The 23,143-nt window shown below is 36.4% G+C and overlaps 1 protein-coding gene across 1 annotated transcript in view; it reads left to right on the top strand.

Moving 5' to 3' along the window:
• ATRX (ATRX chromatin remodeler) overlaps positions 1 to 23,143 on the top strand; it is a 229,616-nt gene that overhangs the window by 87,143 nt on the left and 119,330 nt on the right. The window contains exons 14-18 of the mRNA XM_058441328.1: positions 306 to 452; positions 630 to 807; positions 16,554 to 16,691; positions 18,100 to 18,275; positions 20,351 to 20,468. Coding sequence (XP_058297311.1) covers positions 306 to 452; positions 630 to 807; positions 16,554 to 16,691; positions 18,100 to 18,275; positions 20,351 to 20,468 — 757 coding nt within the window. The remainder of the gene's footprint in view (positions 1 to 305; positions 453 to 629; positions 808 to 16,553; positions 16,692 to 18,099; positions 18,276 to 20,350; positions 20,469 to 23,143) is intronic.

The following is a 23,143-nucleotide window of genomic DNA, read 5'->3' as shown; positions in this document are numbered from 1 at the left end:
GCGATGGTATTTTTTGAAAGACTATAGGGACATTCTGTGGAGACCTAGGACTTAGTATTGGTATGGGATCATTTTATACTATTCACATTGATCATAGAATCATGGAGTTTTAGAGTTGGAAGAGCCTGATACATCATCTACTTGAACTTTTGCATTTTACTATCTCTTTCCCTGTGCCTTGCCTGATTTGGAAATTCTGGCTGTTTATTGTTTAAGCAAAACAAAGCTATAATATTGTAAGATTGCTTAATTTATTAATTATTTTGTGGATATTTAAACGAAGGTGACAATCTGTTTTCTTATAGGTGGTAAGTTTTCTTCATACAGTTCTTTTGTGTGACAAACTGGATTTCAGCACGGCGTTAGTGGTTTGTCCTCTTAATACTGCTTTGAATTGGATGAATGAATTTGAGAAGTGGCAAGAGGGATTAAAAGATGATGAGAAGCTTGAGGTAACTTATTTTTAATGTTATCTATTATTAAAATAGTCACATGAAATTCATATAGTAAACTATTAATTTTTTTAATTTTTAATTTTTTTTACCAGTGATGCATATTTCAATGGGAATATTTAATATTCACACGTTTTTAGTAGCTACTTAAAAAAAATCTTTATTTCCCAACAAAAGGTTTCTGAATTAGCAACTGTGAAACGTCCTCAGGAGAGAAGCTACATGCTGCAGAGGTGGCAAGAAGATGGTGGTGTCATGATCATAGGCTATGAGATGTATAGAAATCTTGCTCAAGGAAGGAATGTAAAGAGTCGGAAACTTAAAGAAATATTTAACAAAGCTTTGGTTGATCCAGGTAAGGTATTAATAGACAGTGACATAAAGAAGCAAGTTGAATAAAAAATGTGTTTATATTTTATTTAACACATACTAATTGCACAACTACTAAGTATCTGGTCTTTGTTGTGGTTATCTTTCAGGTTTTTGCCTTTTAGAAAATTCTTAGTATTTCAATAAGATAAAATCACCCTTAACGTCGCCAGCTGTTCAGAATTTATTTGCTGAGTCTGAAAGTGTTTAGGGTTTTAGGGAATACCTTGTAAACACTTAAAAATGCATCAGATGCCTGTGTTGCAATCAAAGATTCTTCCAGCTATCCAAATATTAGGTGATAACAAGAGCTCTCTCCATATCATGAAAACAGTTTATGTCTTTCCAAACTTCATGTCATTAGAAGAATTGCTGCTTGCTCATCTGCTTTTAAGGGGCCATCAGTATGAAAGGTTAATATTTTCAATACTGTTTATCCTTATGTGATAGTAATCTGATGTGAGAGCCAGATGTTGATATATTTGCTGCTTGGAAAAGCAACATGTTGTACTGTCTGCAAAACTAAAATTAATTTTTAATCTATGATTATTAATTTGTGCAATTTTTTCTTCATATGTTTATCTTGTCATATCATATTACTTTAAGACACTATTGAGGTTTTATTTTTGTTGAGAAAGTCTGGGTAATTGTCATTGTCAAAGTGATAGTAATCTTTAGAATCCATGGCTTTGCCTCTTTTTTAAAGATAATGAGGTAGTTAATACATAGCAAAATAACTGCCATCACAAATCTAAGGCCGAATAATAAGTTTATCTTTTTCCCACGATTAAAATAGGTGTCTAAAAATCCTGTGGCTGGTTTATTGTTGAAAAATTATAAGCTAGTGTCTAGTATCATTGTAGCAGATTTTTTCCACAAGATTTCCTTGAAACTGTTTTAGTACAACAGTTTCAGGTGCTTAGTGTACTTATTTGTTTATGAAAAAATGAAAAAAAGAAATTAAAGCTTCTAACATGAAGGGTAACATTTGTCATTGCCATGTTTTATCATTTAGTGACATTTTAAAAAAATTTTTGGCCGGGCATGGTGGTGCACGCCTGTAGTCCCAGCTACTCGGGAGGCTGAGGCAGAAGAATCGCTCAAACCTGGGAGCTGGAGGTTCCAGTGAGCCAACATCGCGCCACTGCACTCCCATCTGGGTGACAGAGCGAGACTCCATTTCAAAAACAAAAAACAAACAAACAAACAAAAACTTTTCATTTTGGAATAATTTTCTGTTTACATGAAAGTTGAAAAGGAGTGCAGAGAGTTCCCATATACCCTACATCTGGTTCCTCCATTGTTAACATCTTACATTGCCATGGTAGATTTGTCAAAACTAAGAAATTGACACATTGTTGACACATTATTATTAATAACTTCAAACTGCATTTGTATTGCGCCAGTTTTTCTATCCAGGGTACTACATTGTATTTAGTTGTCATGTCTCCAACAGTCTTCTCGTCTATGACAGTTTCTCAATCTTTATTTTTTCATTATCTCATCAGTCTTACGGAGGACCGTCCGGTTAGATATCCTGTAGAGTGTTCTCTAATCTGAATTTATAGTTTTTCTTGTGATTAAACTGAGATTAGACTGAGGTTTTGAAAGAATATACCAGAGGTGACATACCCTTTTTGTCACATCATATCTCGTATCGGAGGTACATGATGAGCACTTGCTGTCACTGATGATGTTAACTTTCATCACTTGGTTAGGGTAGAGTTTGTCAGGTTTCTCTCCTGTAGAGCTGCTACTTTTACCTGTCCCTCATCTGTTCATTGGAATCCAGTCACTCAATCTAGCCCACCTGAATGGGAGGATGGCGGAAATTAAGCTCCATCTCCTATAGTGGGTAATATCTGCACATAAAATTTGGATTTTTTTAAAGAAAAAAGTATCTTTTTTCACTCATTTATTTAGCCTTCGATTTATATAATTATATACTCATCTATTTTTAGTTTGTGCATTGGACTATAAACCATTACTACATTTTTTTTTTTTGCTCAAATTGTTTCACTTTGACCATTGGGAGCTTTTTTTAAGGTTAGGTCCTCTACCCTTTGATATGTCCCTATCCTTTTGGCTTTGAGCACTTTATGACTTTCTGGCATTACAGGATGCTCCAGGTTCATGTTATATTGTCCCGGCCCCAGAATCAGCCATTTCTTGAAGACATCATGGTTCCTTTTACTGAAAATTGACATTTACAAATGTAAACACACCCATATAATTTGCAAATATATCCTTCCATTCTGTGAGTTGTCTTTTTACTTTTTTAGATCATCTTTTCAGTACTAATCTTTAAAATTTCGATTACATTTAATTTACCTATTTTTTCTTCTGTTGCTTTTGCATTTAGTGCATATCCAAGTATTCATTGCTTAATCGAAGGTCATGAAGTTTTTCACCTGTGTTTTCTTGTTTTATAGTTCTAGCTCTTGTATTTATGTTTATGATCTATTTTCAGTTTATTTTTGTATATAGTATGAGGTGGGAGTCCAACTTCATTTTTTGTATTTTGATATCCAGTTCTAACACCATTTGTTGAAAAGACAATTCTTTCTTCATTGAAGAGTCTTGACACCATTGTTGAAAATCAATTGACCATAGATGTTTGTGTTTATTTCTAGGCTCTCAATATTATTGTATTGATCTATATGTCTGTCCTTATGCCAGTGTGACATTGTTTTAATTACTGTAGCTTTGTGGTAAGTTTCGCAATCAGGAATAAGAAGTCCTACAGCTTTATTTTTCTGTCTCAAGGTTGTTTTGCTATTTGAGGTTCCTTGAAATTTCATATGAATTTGATGGTTGGCTTTTATATTTCCTCAAAGAAACTAGCTGGGATTCTGTTAGATATTGCATTGAATCTGTAGATTAATTTGAGGAATATTGCCATCTTAATATTAAATCTTCCCCTCCATGAATTTCTAATTTCTTTCCATTTATTTAGGTCTTTATTTTAATAATGAAATTTGATTTAGGTCTTTTAATTTCTTTAGTGTAAAAGTCTTGGACTTATTTTCTTAAAGTTATTCCTAAATATTTTATTCTTTTTGAGCCAATTGGAAATAAAATTGTTTTAATTTTATTTTCAGATAGTTCTTTGTTAGTATATAGAAATACAACAGATTTTTGTATACTGATTCTGTATCCTGCAACTTAGCTGAGTCCATTTATAAGTTCTAATAGTTGTGTGTGTGTGCACGCGTGTGTGTGTGTGCGCGCATGCGCGCGATTTAGAGTTTTCTATTAAGAAAATCATACAGTCTATGAGTAGAAATAGTTTTACCTTTTCCTTTCCAATATAAGTATCTTTAACTTCTTTTTCTTGCCTAATTGCCCTTCTTAGAAATTTCCATACAATGTTGAACGTAAGTGGTGAGAGGACTTGGTTGTCATGTTTTTGATCTCAGGGAAAGCTTTCAGTTCTCCACCATTAAGTATGACATTAGCTGTGGATTTCTAATAGGTGTCTTTTATCAGGTTGAGTAAGTTCTACATTGGGTTATATTTTTTGTTTGTTTTGATAATTAAAAAAACAAATACCTAGCTTACCCTTGTTAAAACTTAAGAGGGGCTGGTTTCTCCATTAGGTTTTATTGGAAGTTCTTCAGGAAACTGAAGCTCTACTTTTATTTTCCTTTCCAGAGTATATATGAGTATTAGAGATAGTTCCTCTGCCATAGCTGGGTAACCATCTGTAACAAGAATATTCTAATATCCATCATGTATAACGTGGAATATATTAAAACTGTAGTTAAGTTTTAAGGTTTAATGGTAGAATTTAGATATAATTTTCTTTGCCACCTAAGTCTAAAGTGTCAGGATCTGTTCAGTACTTCTAAATTTATTAGAAGGGATCTGTTAAGTATAACACTTAATTTTCCAGTACGTTTTCCATTTTCTGCCCAATTTATCTTCTCTGATTTGGAACAAATTAGTGATAGTCAAGAATCATATAAATGGCAGCAGAGTATGTGAAGAATGAAGTTTGGGTGTAATGGCAAAGAAAAGTCTAAATTGAAGTTCAAGATGGAAGCAAAATGTCAGAACCAGACAGTTTTGGGTATGAGATTCTTAAGGATGAGCTGAGGTTGTAAACTTAGAAGGTAGGCTATTAGATCAGAAGCCTGGAAAATTGGGAGTATGTATTAGGATTGGAAACAGTGTTTAGAGCTGACCAGAGTTAAGATAGTAGTGTTCATCTTTCACCTTAGCTGCTCTGGTTATCTATTCTTGCATAACAATTATCCTAAGGCTTTGTAGCTTAAAGTGACAAGAATCAGCTGGGTGCAATGGCTCATACCTGTAATAACAATACTTTGGGAGGCCAAGGCAGGAGGATTGCTTGAGGCTGGCAGTTCGAGGCCAGCCTGGGCAACATAGACCCCATATCTACAAAAAAATAAAAGAATTAACCAGGTGTGGTGGCGCACACCTGTAGTCTCAGCTATTCAGGAAGCTGACGTGGGATGATTGCTTGAGTCCAGGAGTTCAAGGAAGCAGTGAACTATGATCACTGAGATCATAATCATCACAGAGTGTGAGACCCAGTTTCTTAAAAAAGAAAGTGACAACATTTTGTTAACTTTCCTAGTTTTACTGGGTCAGGGATTTAATAGAGGTTTACTTGGACAGTTCTAAACATTTTATCAACTTCTCTAAGTTATGGTTTTTTATGTAAAAAAATTCACCAATAGGTGGCAATGTAACACTGAAAAAGAATTTGCATTTAACTATAATAGTATGTGACAAAACCTTTATTTGACCTTTCTTCCCTAACTTACCATTTGTTTTGAGGCATATTTTTCTACTTAATGTAATTAAACAATCTGGTGGAGTTTTCTAATTCACATTATTGTTTTTAGAAGAATGTTCCACATTTTGTAGCTTGAGAGGACATAATTTTTATGTGTGTGCGTGAATGTGCATATGCACAGTATTAATTCAAGGTATGTGCATATGCACAGTATTGCTTTAAGCAATAAGATAGATCTGTGTAATTTTATAAAATAATGACAGGTTTCCATAGTGTATTGAACCATCTTAACAGACTCTTTTAGTCAGGCTTGAATTTTTGAACAGAAGAAATTCTCTTCAAGTCTTTCTCTAAATTCCTGTTTTTCTGCTCCCCAGAGCCTCATGGCTGCCATTCCCCCTGTAGTTTCTTTATAATTATTTATAAGTGTAGGTATTTTGAAACCCTCCTATCTGATATATATATGTCATTGTTCGGGAATTAAGTTTTCTAGAAAGTATATAAGGTGACAAATATTTCATTTTATGTAAGTATATATGTATGTATGTATGTATGTATTTAGGGGGCAGGGAGATGGGGATCTCATTCTGTTACCCAGGCTGGAGTGCAGTGGCATGATTATAGCTCACTGTAGCTTCAAATCCTGGGCTCAAGTGATCCTCCCAGTTCAGCCTTCTGAGGAGCTAAGACTACAGGAATGTGCCGCCATGCCCAACTAAATTTTTTTTTTTTCGTAGAGACAGGGTCTTACTGTGTTGCCCAGGCTGGTCTCGAACTCCTGACAACACCTAGATAATTATTTGGAGATGAGGATCTCACTATGTTACCCAGGCTGGTCTCGAACTCCTGACACACAACTCATTTTTTGTAGATGAGGGTCTCGTTATGTTGCTTAGGTTAGTCTTGGCCTCCTGGCCTCAAGCAATCCTTCTGCCTCAGCCTCCTGAGTAGTAGCTGGCATTACAGGTGTGAGCCACCATGTCCAGCTAAAACTTACTCCTTTCGAACATTAAAAATACTTATTTTTAATTTTTTATGTTAGTAAATGTTATATACATTCCTCTTATAATTCATATTCTAATATGATGAATAACATGTTTAATACATGAATAACAATTTTAACTTTTTCATTGACTCAGGGTTATTAATGAGTGCATTTACTTTTATTTTTATTTTTATTTTATTTTATTTTATTTTATTTTTTTTGAGACGGAGTCTTGCTCTGTCGCCCAGGCTGGAGTGCAGTGGTGGCGCAATCTCGGCTCACTGCAAGCTCCGTCTCCCGGGTTCACGCCATTCTCCTGCCTCAGCCTCTCCGAGTAGCTGGGACTACAGGCGCCCGCCACCATGCCCGGCTAATTTTTTTTTTTTTGTATTTTTAGTAGAGACGGGGTTTCACGGTGGTCTAGATCTCCTGACCTCGTGATCCGCCCGCCTCGGCCTCCCAAAGTGCTGGGATTACAAGCGTGAGCCACTGCGCCCGGCCCTATTTTATTTAATTTCTTTTTGAGACGGAGTCTCACTCTGTCACCCAGGCTGGAGCACAGTGGCGCAATCTCGGCTCACTGCAAGCTCCGCCTTCCAGGTTCACGCCATTCTCCTGCCTCAGCCTCCTGAGTAGCTGGGACTACAGGCGCCTGCCACCACGCCAGGCTAATTTTTCTTTTTGTATTTTTAGTGGAGACGGGGTTTCACCGTGTTAGCCAGGATGGTCTCTATCTCCTGACCTCATGATCCGCCCGTCTCGGCCTGCCAAAGTGCTGGGATTACAGGCGTGAGCCACCGCGCCTGGCTTACTTTTATTCTTAATTCTTCTAGTTCTTCAGATATCCTTACTAACGATAGGGCTACCACTCTCCTTCCATTGCCATGCCAACAAATAGTTCTTTTAAGTTAAAGAAATTATAAAAGTGATACATATCCTTAAGCAAAATAAAAACAGAAGAAAATGTTGTATATTGAAAAGTAAACCTTCCCTACCTCCTAGTCTCATTATTGTTTCATTTATATCCTTATAGGAATTTTTTGTGCTTACAGAAGCATGTATTCTCCTTATTTGGTATTGCAACACTTAAGTGGTCCTCAAAGCCACCCTCAGGCTTGGTAACTCATAAGAAGGGCTCACAGAACTCAGAAAATCCATTAGACTCATGGTTATGGTTTATTACAGCAAAAATATACAAATAGGATCATAATTAGATTATTCTGCAACATACTCCTTTTTATTTAATAATATATTTGTCATATCTTTCAAGGTTTGCACATAGAGATATACATCATTTTCTCAGATTATTATTTATTTTTCTATAAGTTATTGGGGTACAGGTGGTATTTGGTTACATGAGTAAGTTCTTTAGTGGTGATATGTGAGATCCTGGTGCATCCATCACCCGAGCAGTATATACTACACCATATATGTTGTCTTTTATCCCTTGCCCTCCTCCTGCTCTTACCCCCAAGTCCCCAAAGTCCGTTGTGTCATTCTTATGCCTTTGTGTCCTCATAGCCTAGCTTCCACATATCAGTGAGAACATTTGATGTTTGCTTTTCCATTCCTGAGTTACTTCACTTAGAATAATAGTCCCAAGTCTCATCCAGGTAATTGCAAATACTGTTAATTCATTCCTTTTTATGGCAGAGTAGTATTCCATCATATATATATATATATATATATGCCACAATTTCTTTATCCACTCATTGATTGATGGGCATTTGGGTTGGTTCCACAATTTTGCAACTGTGAATTGTGCTGCTATAAATATGCATGTGCAAATATCTTTTTTGAATAATGACTTCTTTTCCTCTGGGTAGATACACAGTAGTGGGATTGCTGGATCAAATTGTAGTTCTACTTTTAGTTCTTTAAGGAATCTCCACACTGTTTTCCATAGCAGCTGTACTAGTTTACATTCCTACCAGCAGTGTAGAAGTGTTCCCTGATCGCTGCATTCACACCAACATCTACTGTTTTTTGATTATGGCCATGCTTGCAGGAATAAGGTGGTATCACATTGTATTTTGGATTTGCATTTCACTGATCATTAGTGATGTTGAGCATTTTTTCATATGTTTGTTGGCTATTTGTATATCTTCTTTTGAGAATTGTCTATTCATATTCTTAGCCCACTTTGTGATGGGATTGTTTGTTTTTTTTCTTACTGATTTGAGTTCATCGTAGATTCTGGATATTAGTCCTTTGTCAGATGTATAGATGGTGAAGATTTTCTCCCACTCCATGGGTTGTCTGTTTACTCTACTGACTGTTCCTTTTGCCATGCAAAAGCTCTTTAGTTTAATTAGGTCCTGGCTATTTATCTTTGTTTTTATTGCATTTGCTTTTGGGTTCTTGACCATGAAATCCTTGACTAAGCCAATGTCTAGAAGGGTTTTTCCAATGTTATCTTCTAGAATTTTTATAGTTTCAGGTCTTAGGTTTAAGTCCTTAATCCATCATGAGGTGATTTTTGTGTAAGATGAGAGATGTAGATGCAGTTTAATTCTCCTACATGTGGGTAGCCAATTATCCCAGCACCATTTGTTGAAAAGGGTGTCTTTTCCCCACTTTATGTTTTTGTTTGCTTTGTCGAAGATTAGTTGGCTCTAAGTATTTGGGTTTATTTCTGAGTTCTCTATTCTGTTCCATTGGTCTGTGTGCTTATTTTTATACCAGTACCAAGCTGTTTTGGTGACTGTGGCCTTTACAGAATAGTTTGAAATCAGGTAGTGTGATGCCTCCAGATTTGTTCTTTTTGCTTAGTCTTGCTTTGGCTCTGCGGGCTCTGTTTTGGTTCCATATGAATTTTAGAATGGTTTTTTCTAACTGAAGAATGATGGTGTTATTTTGATGGGGATTGCATTGAATTTGTAGATTGCTTTTGGCAGTATGGTGATTTTCACCATATTGAGTCTACCCATTCATGAGCATGGGATGTGTTTCCATTTGTTTGTGCCGTCTGTGATTTCTTTCAGCAGTGTTTTGTAGTTTTCCTTGTAGAGGTCTTTTGACTCCTTTGTTAGGTATATTCCTATCTTTCTTGTTTATTTATTTATGTATTTATTTATGCAGCTATTTTAAAAGGGGTTGAGTTCTTGATTTGATTCTCCACTTGGTTGCTGTTGGTTTATAGAAGAGCTACTGATTTGTGTACATTAATCTTGTATCTGGAAACCTTGCTGAATTCTTTTATCAGTTCTAGGAGCTTTGTGGAGGAGTCTTTAGGGTTTTCAAGGCAAACGATAATCGACAGCAAACAAGGACAGTTTGACTTCCTCTTTACTGATTGGATTCCCTTTATTTCTTTTTCTTTTTTTTTTTTGAGACGGAGTCTCGCTCTGTCGCCCAGGCTGGAGTGCAGTGGTGCCATCTTGGCTCACTGCAAGCTCCGCCTCCCGGGTTCACACCATTCTCCTGCCTCAACCTCCTGAGTAGCTGGGACTACAGGCGCCTGCCACCACCCCTAGCTAAATTTTTTTGTATTTTTAGTAGAGACGGGGTTTCACTGTGTTAGCCAGGATGGTCTCGATCTCCTGACCTCGTGATCCGCCTGCTCAGCCTCCCAAAGTGCTGGGATTACAGGCATGAGCCACCGCGCCCGGCCCGGATTCCCTTTATTTCTTTCATCTGATTGCTCTGGCTAGGACTTCCAGTACTATGTTGAAGAGGAGTGGTGAGGGTAGGCATCCTTGTCTTGTTTCCGTTCTCAGAGGGAATGCTTTCAGCTTTTCTCCATTCAGTATTATGTTGGCTGTGGGTTTGTCATAGATGGCTTTTATTACATTAAGATATGTCACTTGTATGTCGATTTTGCTGAGAGTTTTAATCATACAGGGATGCTGGATTTTGTCGAATGCTTTTTCTGCATCTATTGAGATGATCATGTGATTTTTGTTTTTAATTCTGCTTATGTGGTGTATCACATTTATTTACTTGCATGTGTTAAACCATCCCTGCATCCCTGATGTGAAACCCACTTGATCATGGTGGATTATCTTTTTGGCATGTTGTTGGATTTGGCTAGCTAATATTTTTGTTAAGGATTTTAGCATCTGTGTTCATCGAGGATAATGGTCTGTAGTTTTCTTTTTTGGTTGTGATCTTTCCTGGTTTTGCTATTAGGGTGATGAATAGGGATGAATTAGGGAGGGTTACTTCTTTCTCTATCTTGTGGGATAGTATCAAAAGGATTGGTACCAGTGCTTTGAATGTCTGGTAGAATTCTGCTGTGAATCAGTCTGGTCCTGGACTTTTTTTTGTTGGTAATTTTTAAATTGCCATTTCAATCTCGCTGCTTGTTACTGGTCTGTTCAGGGTATCGAATTCTTCCTGATTTAAGCTAGGAGGGTTGTATTTTTCTAGGAATTTATCCACCTCTTGTAGGTTTTCTAGTTTATGTGCGTAGAGGTGTTCATAATAGCCTCCTTGAATGATCTTTTGTATTTCAGTGGTGTCAGTTGTACTATCTCCTGTTTCGTTTCTCAGTGACTTTATTTGGATTTTCTCTCTTCTTTTCTTGGTTAATCTTGCTAATGTTTTATCAATTTTGTTTTATCTTTTCAAGGAACTAGCTTTTTGTTTCATTTATCTTTTGTATTTTTTGTTTTGTTTCCATTTCATTTAGTACTGCTCTGATCTTGGTTATTTCCTTTCTTCTGCTGGGTTTGGGTTTGTTTTGTTTTTGTTTCTCTAGTTCCTAGTAACCTTAGATTGTCTGTTTGTGCTCTTTCGGACTTTTTGATGTAGGCATTCAGGGCTATGAACTTTCCTCTTAGCACTGCCTCAGCTGTATCCCAGAGGTTTTGATAGGCTGTGTCATTATTGTATTCAGGTTGAAGAATTTTTTAATTTCCATCTTGATTTTGTTTTTGACCCACTGCTTATTCAGGACAAGGCTGTTTTCCATGTATTTGCGTGGTTTTGAAGGTTCCCTTTGGAGTTGATTTCCAGTTTTATTCCACTGTGGTCTGACAGAATGTTTGATATAATTTCAGTTTTCTTAAATTTATTGAGGCTCATTTTATGGCCTATCATATGGTCTGTCTTGGAGAAATTTCCATGGGCTCTTGGATAGACCGTGTATTCTGTGGTTGTTGGATGAAATGTTCTGTATATATCTGTTAAGTCCGTTTGTTCCAGGATATAGTTTAAATCCATTGTTTCTTTGTAGACTTTCAGTCTTGATGACCTGTCTAGTGCTGTCAGTAGAGTACTGAAGTCCCCCATGATTATTGTGTTGCTATCTGATTTATTAGGCCTATTAGTAATTGTTTTGTAAATTTGTGAGGTCCAGTGTTAGTTGCATATATGTTTAGCATTGTGATCTTTTCCTGTTGGACCAGGCCTTTTGCCATTATATAATATCCCTCTTTGTCTCTTTTAACTGCCGTTGCTTTAAAGTTTGTTTTGTCTGATATAAGAATAGCTACCCCTGCTCGCTTTTGGTGTCCATTTTCATGAAATGTCTTTTTCCACCCCTTTACTTTAAGTTTATGTGAGTCCTTATGTGTTAGGTGAGTCTCCTAAAGACAGCAGATAGTTGTTTGGTGAGTTCTTATGCATTCTGGGGTTCTGGATCTTTTAAGTGGAGCATTTAGGCCATTTACATTCCATGTTAATATGGAAATGTGAGGTACCATTGCATTCATTATGCGCCTTGTTGCCTGCATACTTTGGGTTTTTCATTTTGTTTTTTGTTTTTTTTTTAACTTGTATTTTTGTTTTATAGGTCCTGTGAGATTTATGCTTTAAAGAGGTTCTGTTTTGATGTGTTTCCAGCATTTGTTTCAGGATTTTGAGCTCCTTTTAGCAGTTCTTGTAGTGGTGGCTTGGTAATGGCAAATTCTCTCATCATTTGTTTGTGTGAAAATGACCATCTTTCCTTCATATATGATGCTTAGTTTCACTGGATACAAAATTCTTGGCTGATAATTGTTTTGTTTGAAGTGGCTGAAAATAGGGCCCCAATGCCTTCTAGCTTGCAGGGTTTCTGCTGAGAAATCTGCTATTAATCTGATAGGTTTTCCTTAATAGGTTATCTGGTGCTTCTGTCTCACAGTTCTTAAGATTCTTTCCTTCGCCTTAACTTTGGATAACCTGATGACAATGTGCCTGGGTGAAGATCTTTTTGCGATGAATTTCCCAGGTGTTCTTTGTGCTTCTTGTATATGCATGTCTAGGTCTCTAGCAAGGCCAGGGAAGTTTTCCTTGATTATTTCCCCAAATATATTTATCAAGCTTTTAGAATTGTCTTCTTCCTCAGGAACACTGATTATTCTTAGGTTTGGTCGTTTAACATAATCCCAGACTTCTTAGAGGCTTTGTTCATATTTTCTTATTCTTTTTTGTCTTTGTTGGATTGGGTTAATTCGAAGACCTTGTCTTTGAGCTCTGAATTTCTTTCTTCTACTTGATCAGTTCTATTGCGAGACTTTCCAGAGCATTTTGCATTTCTAAAAGTGTGTCCAATGTTTCCTGAATTTTTGATTGTTTTTTCTTTATGCTATCTGTTTCCTTGAATATTTCTCCCTTCACTTCTTATATCATGTTTTGGATTTCCTTGCATTCGGCTTTGCCTTCCTCTGGTCCCTCCCTGATTAGCTTAATAACTAACGTCCTGAATTCTTTTTCAGATAAATCAGGTATTTCTTCTTGGTTTGGATCCATTGCTGGTGAACTAGTGTGATTTTTGGGGGGTGTTGACGAGCCTTGTTTCGTCATATGACTAGGGTTGGTTTTCTGGTTCCTTCCCTCTCTGTCAGAGGGAAGGTCTAGGGCTGAAGGCTGTTGTTCAGATTGTTTTGTCCCACAGGGTGTTCCCCAGATACAGTACTTTCCCCCTTTTCCTGTGGATGTGGCTTCCAGTGATTGTTGTTTCTCTTCTGGGTCTAGCCACCCAGCGAGTCTACCCGGCTCCAGGCTGGTACTGGGGTTTGTCTGCGCAGAGTCCTGTGAGGTGAACTGTCTATGGGTCTGTCAGCCATGGATACTAGCGACTGTACTGGTGGAGGTGGCGTGGCGCAGGATGCAGTGGACTCCGTGGGGGGTCCTTGGCTTTGCTGGTTTAATGCTCTATTTTTGTGCTGGTTGGCCTCCTGCCAGGAGGTGGCGCTTTCCAGAATGCATCAGCTGTAGCAGTGTGGAGAGGGACTGGGGGTGGGCGGGGCCCTAGAACTCCAAAGAGTATTTGTCCTTTGTTTTCTGCTACCAGGGTGGATAGGGAAGGACCATCAGGTGGGGGCGGGGCTAGGCGTATCTGAGCTCAGACTCTCTTTGGATGGGTCTTGCTGTGGCTGCTGTGGGGGATGTGGTGAGATTCCCAGGTCACTGGAGTTGTGTACCTAGAAGGATTATGGTTGCCTCTGCTGAGTCATGCAAGTTGTCAGGGAAGCGGGGTTGGGGGGTGGCGAAAGCCGGCAGTCACAGGCCTCACCCAGCTCCCACGCAAACCGAAAGGCTGGTCTTGTCTCACTCCCACGGTGCACCGCACCCCCCACCCCTCCAGCGCCGAAACAGCCCGGAGTGTGTTTCCAGGGGAAGGGCGAGTCTGGCTTGAAAACTTGCCCCAGGCTTTCCACCTCCAAGCTGCAAAAGAAAAGGGCTTTAGTTCATCCCCCACCTGTGAAGTCTGCAGTCTGGATTTGCGCCCTCCCTGTTGTTCTGGCCAGGAGGCTTCTTGCCCCATTCAAATTGTTAAAAAGTTCAGCTAGAGAAGTCCTTCTCCCTGTGGAGTTTTACCACCTGCTCTGATGGCCACCCTCCTGATGGATCCTGTGTTGCCAGGCAGGAATGGGCTGCTTGGGGATCCAGCAAGCTCCCAGTGCCTTTCTGCTACTTCCTCTACCGCTGTATTTCGCTCGGCTTGGTTTTCTAACTTGACTCAACTCCAGGTAAAGTCAGGAATTTCTCCTCCAAACAGACCTTCAGCTTCTCCAGTGGGGGTGTGTCTACCTCATTAATTTTAACTCTGTGACTTATTCCATTATCCCATGGTTTAAGACCCATTTACCAGATCCCCTCTGACAAATTTTTAGGTTGTTTTCAATTTTCCTCCATAACAAACCGTGCTGCAGAGAACATTCTTTTATGTATCTTTGGGTGCCTGTGGAAGCGTATCTTTGGGAACAATTCCTAGAAATTGAAATATGGGTCAAAGGGTTTACATATTTTGCATTTTGATAATTATTGTAAAATTGACTTCCAAAATTTTTGATACTAATTTAGACTCCCACAGAGTGTATGAAAGTACCCATTTCAACGCATCCTCATGGATACCGAATATTAAGTGGTAAAACCATTTAAATCACTGCTGTAAAAGGCATTTTTTTCTCTGTAGAAAATGTTTTCGGTTTCGAAGTAAGGGATGCATAATTTTTAAATACAAAGCTAGAGATTTTAGTTTTACAAAATATTAGTTTTTTTTTTTTTTTTTTTTTTTTACTATTTGTGTAGCCCCAACTGAATACTGAATAACAGTTGTTATTATTTGATCTGTCATACTGAAGCAGTTACTTTTGAAGTCATGTAAAAGTTGCATTTTCTCTAATGCTTACCAGATGGGGGATAGTTTGACAGCTGCTTTGTTGAAATCAGCACATAAGTAATATGTGTGTATATGTTAACCAGCAAGCAAATAGAGTATGTATTATGCCCTGGAAAAAATATATATCAGCTGGGCATGGTGGCTTATGCCTGTAATTCCAGCACTTTTGGAGGCCAAGGCGGGCAGATCACTTGAGGTCAGGAGTTCGAGACCAGCCTGACCAACATGGTGAAACCTCATCTTTACTAAAAATACAAAAAAATTAGCCAGGCATGGTGGCAGGCACCTGCAAGCCCAGCTACTCGATAGGCTGAGGCAGGAGAATTACCTGAACCTGGGAGGTGGAGGTTGCAGTGACCCAAGATTGTGCCACTGCATTCCAGCCTGGGCGACAGAGGGAGACTCCATCTCAAATTAAAAAAAAAAAGATAAAAAAGAAAAAATATATATCTGTTATTTTAACAAATAAGCCTTTAGTATTTCTTCTAAAAGAGTCCACAGATGCTGTGGAACGTATTTGTTCAGGTACAAATGCATTCCATAGTAATAAAATATTGTTACTTTTTTACATTGCAATCCCAAATATTTTCTGAGTTTAAGCTTTTAAGATCTTTTGTAGCTTAAAAGCTGTTCTCCCTACCCTCCATACCCATGTAACAACCAGTTTCACTTTTTAAATTTATTTATTATATTATTATACTTTAGGTTTTAGGGTACATGTGCACAATGTGCAGGTTTGTTACATATGTATCCATGTGCCATGTTGATTTCCTGCACCCATTAACTCGTCATTTAGCATTAGGTATATCTCCTAATGCTGTCCCTCCCCCCTCCCCCCACCCCACAACAGTCCCCGGAGTGTGATGTTCCCCTTCCTGTGTCCATCAGTTTCACTTTTATCAGTTAAAATTTTTCCCCAGCAATGAATGTTAGTTATTTGGACTAAGTGGGAAATATTATATGGTCTATTGTGACATATATTATTCTTAAAGTGTAACTTTTGAAATTTGTCTTTTCATGTATATATACATTGCTCTTAGTCTTTGCTGATAGTTTAAGTTGATATACTAATGCCGAAATAGCTTTAAAGACTTTTCAATTTTAAAAGACATTTTAAAAAATACGCTATATCTGTTAGGGGGAACTTTTTCCCTCTTGTTATTTTTATTTTTGCTTATTTTTGTAAACTCAGAGGACCCTGAGCACCATTTATAGTGGTACTTCAGTGCTCTACCATTTGGATATAATTAATATAGTTAGTGCTGTATTAACCAAATACAGGAGCAGATAAAATATGTTTATACTTACAATGATGTCATTTTATCTTCCTATAAGATCAGCACTTTAAAGGGATTAACTATTTACTTAAATTGATCACATTTTTAGTTTTATTATATATTAATTGTGTTATTTTTCTATTTATTTTTGTAGGCCCTGATTTTGTTGTTTGTGATGAAGGCCATATTCTAAAAAATGAAGCATCTGCTGTTTCTAAAGCTATGAATTCTATACGATCAAGGAGGAGGATTATTTTAACAGGAACACCACTTCAAAATAACCTAATTGAGTGTGAGTTAATATCTCTGATTATGCAGTAGAATATCGGTATTTCCTCAGATATATTTTTGTAACTTTACCATTTGCCTTTCTTCTACATATTCTAGTATAGTCCTAGACCATGATCTACATAGGTTCATCGTAGTCTTCTGTGAAAGAATAACATACTTTTCAAATGAGATGCTTTATAAATATGAGTGGTAAAATACAGTCAAGAGATACGCCATTGTGAATGTTCATATATAAATATGGAATGTGAACTATTGCAAGACTCTCAGAAGTCTTAATGATTGCTTTAGAAAGTACATAAGCATATGTGATTACTCCAGATAATTTTAAGGGGATATTCCAGTTTTGGGGCATGTACTGTCAAGAAATCAAAAAGAAATGGGAACTGTGAACATTTTAGTAAAGTGGAGATGAGAGGAGAGGTTTACTGAATCCATGGCAGGACAGTTTGCTGAGGCTAAAGGTAGTTGATGTGAACCTAGGGAAGTGACTTGTGAATTTCCCTTATTTTCATATGTCTGTGGTGACACTAAAGAAGGGAACACAAGATTATTCAGCAAGTAACAAATTGAAATTTCTTGTTATAATCTCTCACTTTTTTTTCTTTTTCCCACTGTAATGGCTTTTTGTTATTTTCCTCTGTGTTACATTCCTTTAGTGTATTTATGGTAACTTTTTGCTATTTTATTATTTGTAATACTAGTCATTTCACTTTAGCTTATACTTTATGTTTGTTTTTATCTGTTCCAGTTTTCCTCTTTTCTGTTCTATTACCCTATTTATAGAAATGCTGTTTCATATTGTGGTCCTATATAGTATGGGACAAGTGATGGCTCTATTAATTTTTACAAAATGGGTTAGTCTTACAAAATACATTAGTAATTAATTTTTTTTTTTTTTACTATTTGTGTAGCCCCAACTGAATACTGAATAACAGTTGTTATTATTTGATCTCTCAAATATTATTTGATTATTCTGGTAATGAATCAGTTAATATAAATTAACTTGCATAGTAGCTTATTACCTCCTATTTATTGTTTTGACTTAGTATCTCCTTTCTTCACAAGATAGCCTCGCTGACCATAAAATCACGGTTAGATTAATGGACCACTTGTTTTATACTTCATATCTCTTATAAAGAATAGTGAGTTTGAATAAAATGTCCTTAGGTATTTTTAAAAAACATTCATGTCTAGTATTTAGGGATGGTTTTTACTTCAATTTTCTCTCTCGTTTTGGTAATTCACTTGTAGATCAGACTTACAACCATGTTTATTCTACACTTAGCTTGATTTTCTTTATAGCTTAATTCTAATGCATGTGTTTTTGACATGAGCATTTCATTGGGGAATTTTTCTAAGTCTTTTTAACCATTGTTAATGTTGTTAATGAATAATGTCTTCTCTCTTAGATCATTGTATGGTTAATTTTATCAAGGAAAATTTACTTGGATCCATTAAGGAGTTCAGGAATAGATTTATAAATCCAATTCAAAATGGTCAGTGTGCAGATTCTACCATGGTAGATGTCAGAGTGATGAAAAAACGTGCTCACATTCTCTATGAGATGTTAGCTGGATGTGTTCAGGTACAAATATGTTCCATAGTACTAAAATATTCTTACTTTTTTGTATAACAATCCCAACATATTTTCTGAGCTTAAAGTTTAATAATTTTGTGTTTTCTTTTCCGCTCTTTCAGTAGATAGTTTTACAGTTATAGCTGCTTGCATTGTCTTCAAAAATTTCTGCTGCATTCAACTATTAAAAAAGAAGTTCCACTGAGAAGTTTAAAACGTAGTTAATTCATTTGCCAGGTGTAAAGCTTCATATCTTACTATGTTAATGTTTAGATTTTTCATCCTTAAGATAGGGAGTTCCTTAAGAGGAACATAGCTACTATAATGAAGTTCCTATGCTCACCCTAATTCTGTAGTACAGTATTATAAATCTCACTTTTTTGAAATGGTGATAGGAAAGGCCAGTATGAATTAAGAGAGGAGCCACTTTTAAAGTAATCCTGGAGAAACAGTTTTGTTACTTTCAAATATATATAATAACCTGAACAGACTAGTGGTGTCGTTTACATACAGATTTTCAGTGAATCTATATTAATGAATGGATAAGTGTCTAGAGACTGAGCTGGCAGTTAATAGATCTCAAGATATGCACTTTCTCTGCAGACGTTAGGTACTGATGATAGCCTCAAAGATGTTTTAACAAATGAGACAGGCTATTCTTTTGGTTGGATATACAGTTTGCCCTCCATATCTGCAGGTTCTGCATCCATGGATTCAGCCTACCATGGATCAAAAATATTTTTTTAAAAAATGGATAAAACGGACAGAGGCTAGGTACAGTGGTGCACACCTGTAATTCCAGCACTTTAAGAGGCCAAGGTGGGAGGATCAACTTGAGCCCAGGAGTTCAAGGCTGCAGTGAGCTAAAATCATGCTACTGCACTCCAGGCTGGATGACAGAGCAAGACCCTGTCTCTAAAAAAAAGGTTTTAAAAAATTAGGCAGCCACGGTGGTGCGCACCTATAGTCTCAGTCACTTGGGAGGCTGAGGCAGGAGGATTGCTTGAGCCCAGGAATTCAAGACTGCAAGCTAAGATCATGCCACTGTACTTCAGCCTCAATGATAGAGTAAGACCCTGTCTCTTAAAAAAAAAGAAAATAATTAAGAAAAAAATGGATGATTGTGTCTGTACTGAACATGTACAGACTTTTTTCTTGTCATTATTTCCTAAACAATAGAGTATAACAACTATTTACATAGTATTTATATTGTGTTAGGCATTATAAGTAATCTAGGGATGATTTAAAGTATATGGGAGGATGTTTATACATTATATGCAAACACTACATTATTTATATAAGTGACTTGAACTTTCATGGATTTTGGTATCTGTGGAGGTGGGGTGGGTTCTGGAACCAGTCTCCCCTAGATACTGAGGGATGACTGTACTTGCCATCATTATAAGGAGTAGTTGTTCCATTTGGTCAGGTTGGCTACATGTGCTAGCAAGTACTCTGTTTCTGTATTGCTGCTACTACCCAGGCAGCATTTTTCTTTCTGGTTTAAGGAGTAATTTCTATTTAGCACATTGGTGTTCTATTTTTCTATTCTTAAAATAAAATGGTTTCAAGAGTACTTGTAGATGGGTTGCTTTCTTAATTGGGCAAATATTCCCTCTAAAATTATATGTTATTGTTTGACATATTAGCATATCCTTCTCAGAAGCCAACTCAGACGGCATTAGACTTTGATTCCTAGGTTTTACTATACGATTAAAGCAAGTCATTTTGCTCACACTACCTACTACATCCCCTCCATACCTTTTGTTATTTTTTTTTTTTTCTGTACAGAGAAGACTATTTTGAAAACTTAAATTGCTCACTTGGTAATGTGATTGCTTCCATTTAAAACCTACCTGGTGTGTTGCAGTATCTTTTTACCAGTGTACCATATTGTATAGTCATATGAAATACATTGTGTAGATAATTGTGGGTTTAGAAAGGGTAAATATATTTAAGAAAATGTTTTCTTATATGTTTAGTGCCTATTTATGTGTATATTTCAGTTATAAGCAATGAGAACCTGTAGTTCATTCCTGTTAAATATTTAGATTAATTTTCATTATCTTTCTTGTTAATTACAGAGGAAAGATTATACAGCATTAACAAAATTCTTGCCTCCAAAACACGAATATGTGTTAGCTGTGAGAATGACTTCTATTCAGTGCAAGCTCTATCAGTACTACTTAGATCACTTAACAGGTAACCAATACACCTTGTTGATTTCATCTTCTCTATAAAGGCATTCTTTTTCCAAAGAAGATTATTCCAGTCATCTTACCATGTCTGTTGTTCTTTTTCAGTTTTGCATTTGAATAAAATGGGTATGCTTAAAAGCATAAAATATTTCTAATTAAAACACTGATGCTGTCAAAATTAAAATCAAGAAGCAAACTGATGAAAAAGATATACAGCACATATGAATAATGCCCTTAATTTGTAAAGAGCTTTTATTTCAGAAAAATTATGAATGTGAATAAATCCATAAAAGAAGATATACAAAATTCCAGAGTATTTTTTAAAAAGTATTTACCCACATTAATAATAAAAGGCGTATAAGTTAAATTCATGAGTTTGTTTCTCAGTTATTTAACTAACAAAGGTTGAAGGCAAAAGTAAAATAGAAGGCAAGGCATGTAGTATGCCTAAAATACACCAAATGCTAACAGAAGTTGTTTTCTGGGTACTTTTGTTATGAAGACCTTCTAGTTTATTTCTTGTATTTTCCTATGCTTTAAAATAATACAATGAATAGTTTTTGTTTTACCATCAATAAGCTTTGTGTGTGTGTGTGTGTGTGTGTGTCTGTGTCTCTCTGTGCCTGAAGATGTCTGTCTTCACACAACAAAACCTAAATCTTTGGACTGGAGTGAGATTTCTTACTTGTTGATCGCTTATTCTGGTACCTTTCCCTAAATGATACTACACATTTAATTAGGAGATACAGGTTAGAGGGTGCTCTTTGGCCCATTGTGAATACAGTAATTGATCAAAAAAGTAAAGGAGGATGGAGGTATGTACACACATATTAAAATGATAATTATAGCTAAAGTGGTACTGTTTTTGTAATAGCAGTGCATCCTAGAGAGTAAAATATGATGGTTCTCAAGAAACATTCTGCTGGGGAAAACAGTATTTGAATCTTAGTGTTTTATGGAACTGCTTTTTTGCTTTTATAAAAGCAATTTTTGTATTGACTTTTGGAAGAAAATCAGTTCCAGTAAAGCACACATTTTCATTTGTATATCTATCAGAAGCTGGTAGATTTACTATACTATTCTGTTTTGAATAATAACAATTGCAGGCATAATTAAATAACCAAACAGTTATCCCAATGAGAGAGTTGCTGTATAGTTTAAGAGACGGATGTTCAGATCTGTCTTTAATTAGTCTCTGAGTGATAAGGAGTAATAAATTTGGTCATTTAATATTTTTTGCTTTTAAAATGTTTTATATTAGGGAAAATGCTCACAATAGTGTTTTCAGGTTTTATAGAATTGGTTGTCTTTAATAACCAATCATAGGCTGGGCATGGTCGTTCGTGCCTGTAATCACAGCACTTCGGGAGGCTGAGGTGAGAGGATCACTTGAGCTCAGGACTTCGGGACTAGCCTGGGCAGCATAGTGAAACCTCATCTCCACGAAAAATAAAAAAATTAGCCGGGTATGGTAATGCACACCTGTAGTCCCAGCTACTTGGGAGGCTGAGGCAGGAGGTTTGCTTGATCCTGAGAGGTCAAGCCTGCAGTGAGCCATGATTGTGCCACTGCATTTCAGCCTGGGCAACAGAGCACTACCCTCTCTCAACAACAACAACAACAACAGCAATCAGTCAATCACATATGGTAACAGCTCAGGTATAGATGTTAAGCTCTACTCTTTTGAGTTGACCTCATGGAGGTAGATAGAATGATAGATACCCAAATCTGGGAAGTATGTGTGTGTTGAGGGAGGGATAGAGAGAGGTTGGTTAATGGGTACAGACACGTAGTTAGATAGAAGGAATAAGTTCTACTGTTTGATAGCAGAATGGGGTGACTATAGTTAACAACAATGCATTGTATATTTCAAAATAGCTAGAAGAGAGGACTCGAAATGTTTCCAACATATAAAAATGATAAATACTCAAGGTGATGGATACCTTGAATACCCTGACTTGATCATTGCATATTCTATGCATGTAACAAAATATCACATGCACTCCCAAAATATGTATAAATATGTATCAATTTTTAAAAATTTTTAAAAACTTACTCTTTTTGAGAGCAATGCAATTATTTAAGAATTTTGGGGGCTTTGCTTTATTCTTTGTGACTATCATTGATAGGAGTAAATATCTAAAGCACTAATTGCCATAGCTAAAATCTAAAACATATGATTGTTAAATTATCACCTGGTACTATGAATCTTTTTAAGTTTTAGGGTGTGGGGTTTTCCCCTTACCAAATGCAGTATTACCCATAGAGTAGAATAATCTAAGTTAAATAGCCTCTTTGAAAAACATTCATAAAAGGCCAAGTGGGTTATATGAATAACTACTCTGTCTTGATTCTCAGTACAAATCTTCAAGTATTTCTCTTGAAATATCACCTGCCTATTTTACTTGCATTTAAAATGTTTGGTATTTTATCTGTTAAATATTCCAGAAATTTTTTGTTTCTACATTAGGCTTTTTTAGACTGTGGTTACTTTTAAGAAGTTCACCCAAATTTTGTTTTTAACATTAGCAGCGGTTTCATGTTAATTTTAGTGATAATTTATAATACTTGCAGAATGAAAGTCCTAAGGAACTGGCTTTTAAAGAATATGGAGGAAATCTAAAATCCTCTTAATTTTTCTTAGTTTTCTTTTTTTCAGTGTAATTCTATGGTTTGCCT

The sequence above is a fragment of the Hylobates moloch genome, unplaced genomic scaffold (assembly GCF_009828535.3).
Source record: "Hylobates moloch isolate HMO894 unplaced genomic scaffold, HMol_V3 SCAFFOLD_7, whole genome shotgun sequence".
NCBI lineage: Eukaryota > Metazoa > Chordata > Mammalia > Primates > Hylobatidae > Hylobates > Hylobates moloch.
This window is presented reverse-complemented; position numbering and strand designations above follow the sequence as displayed.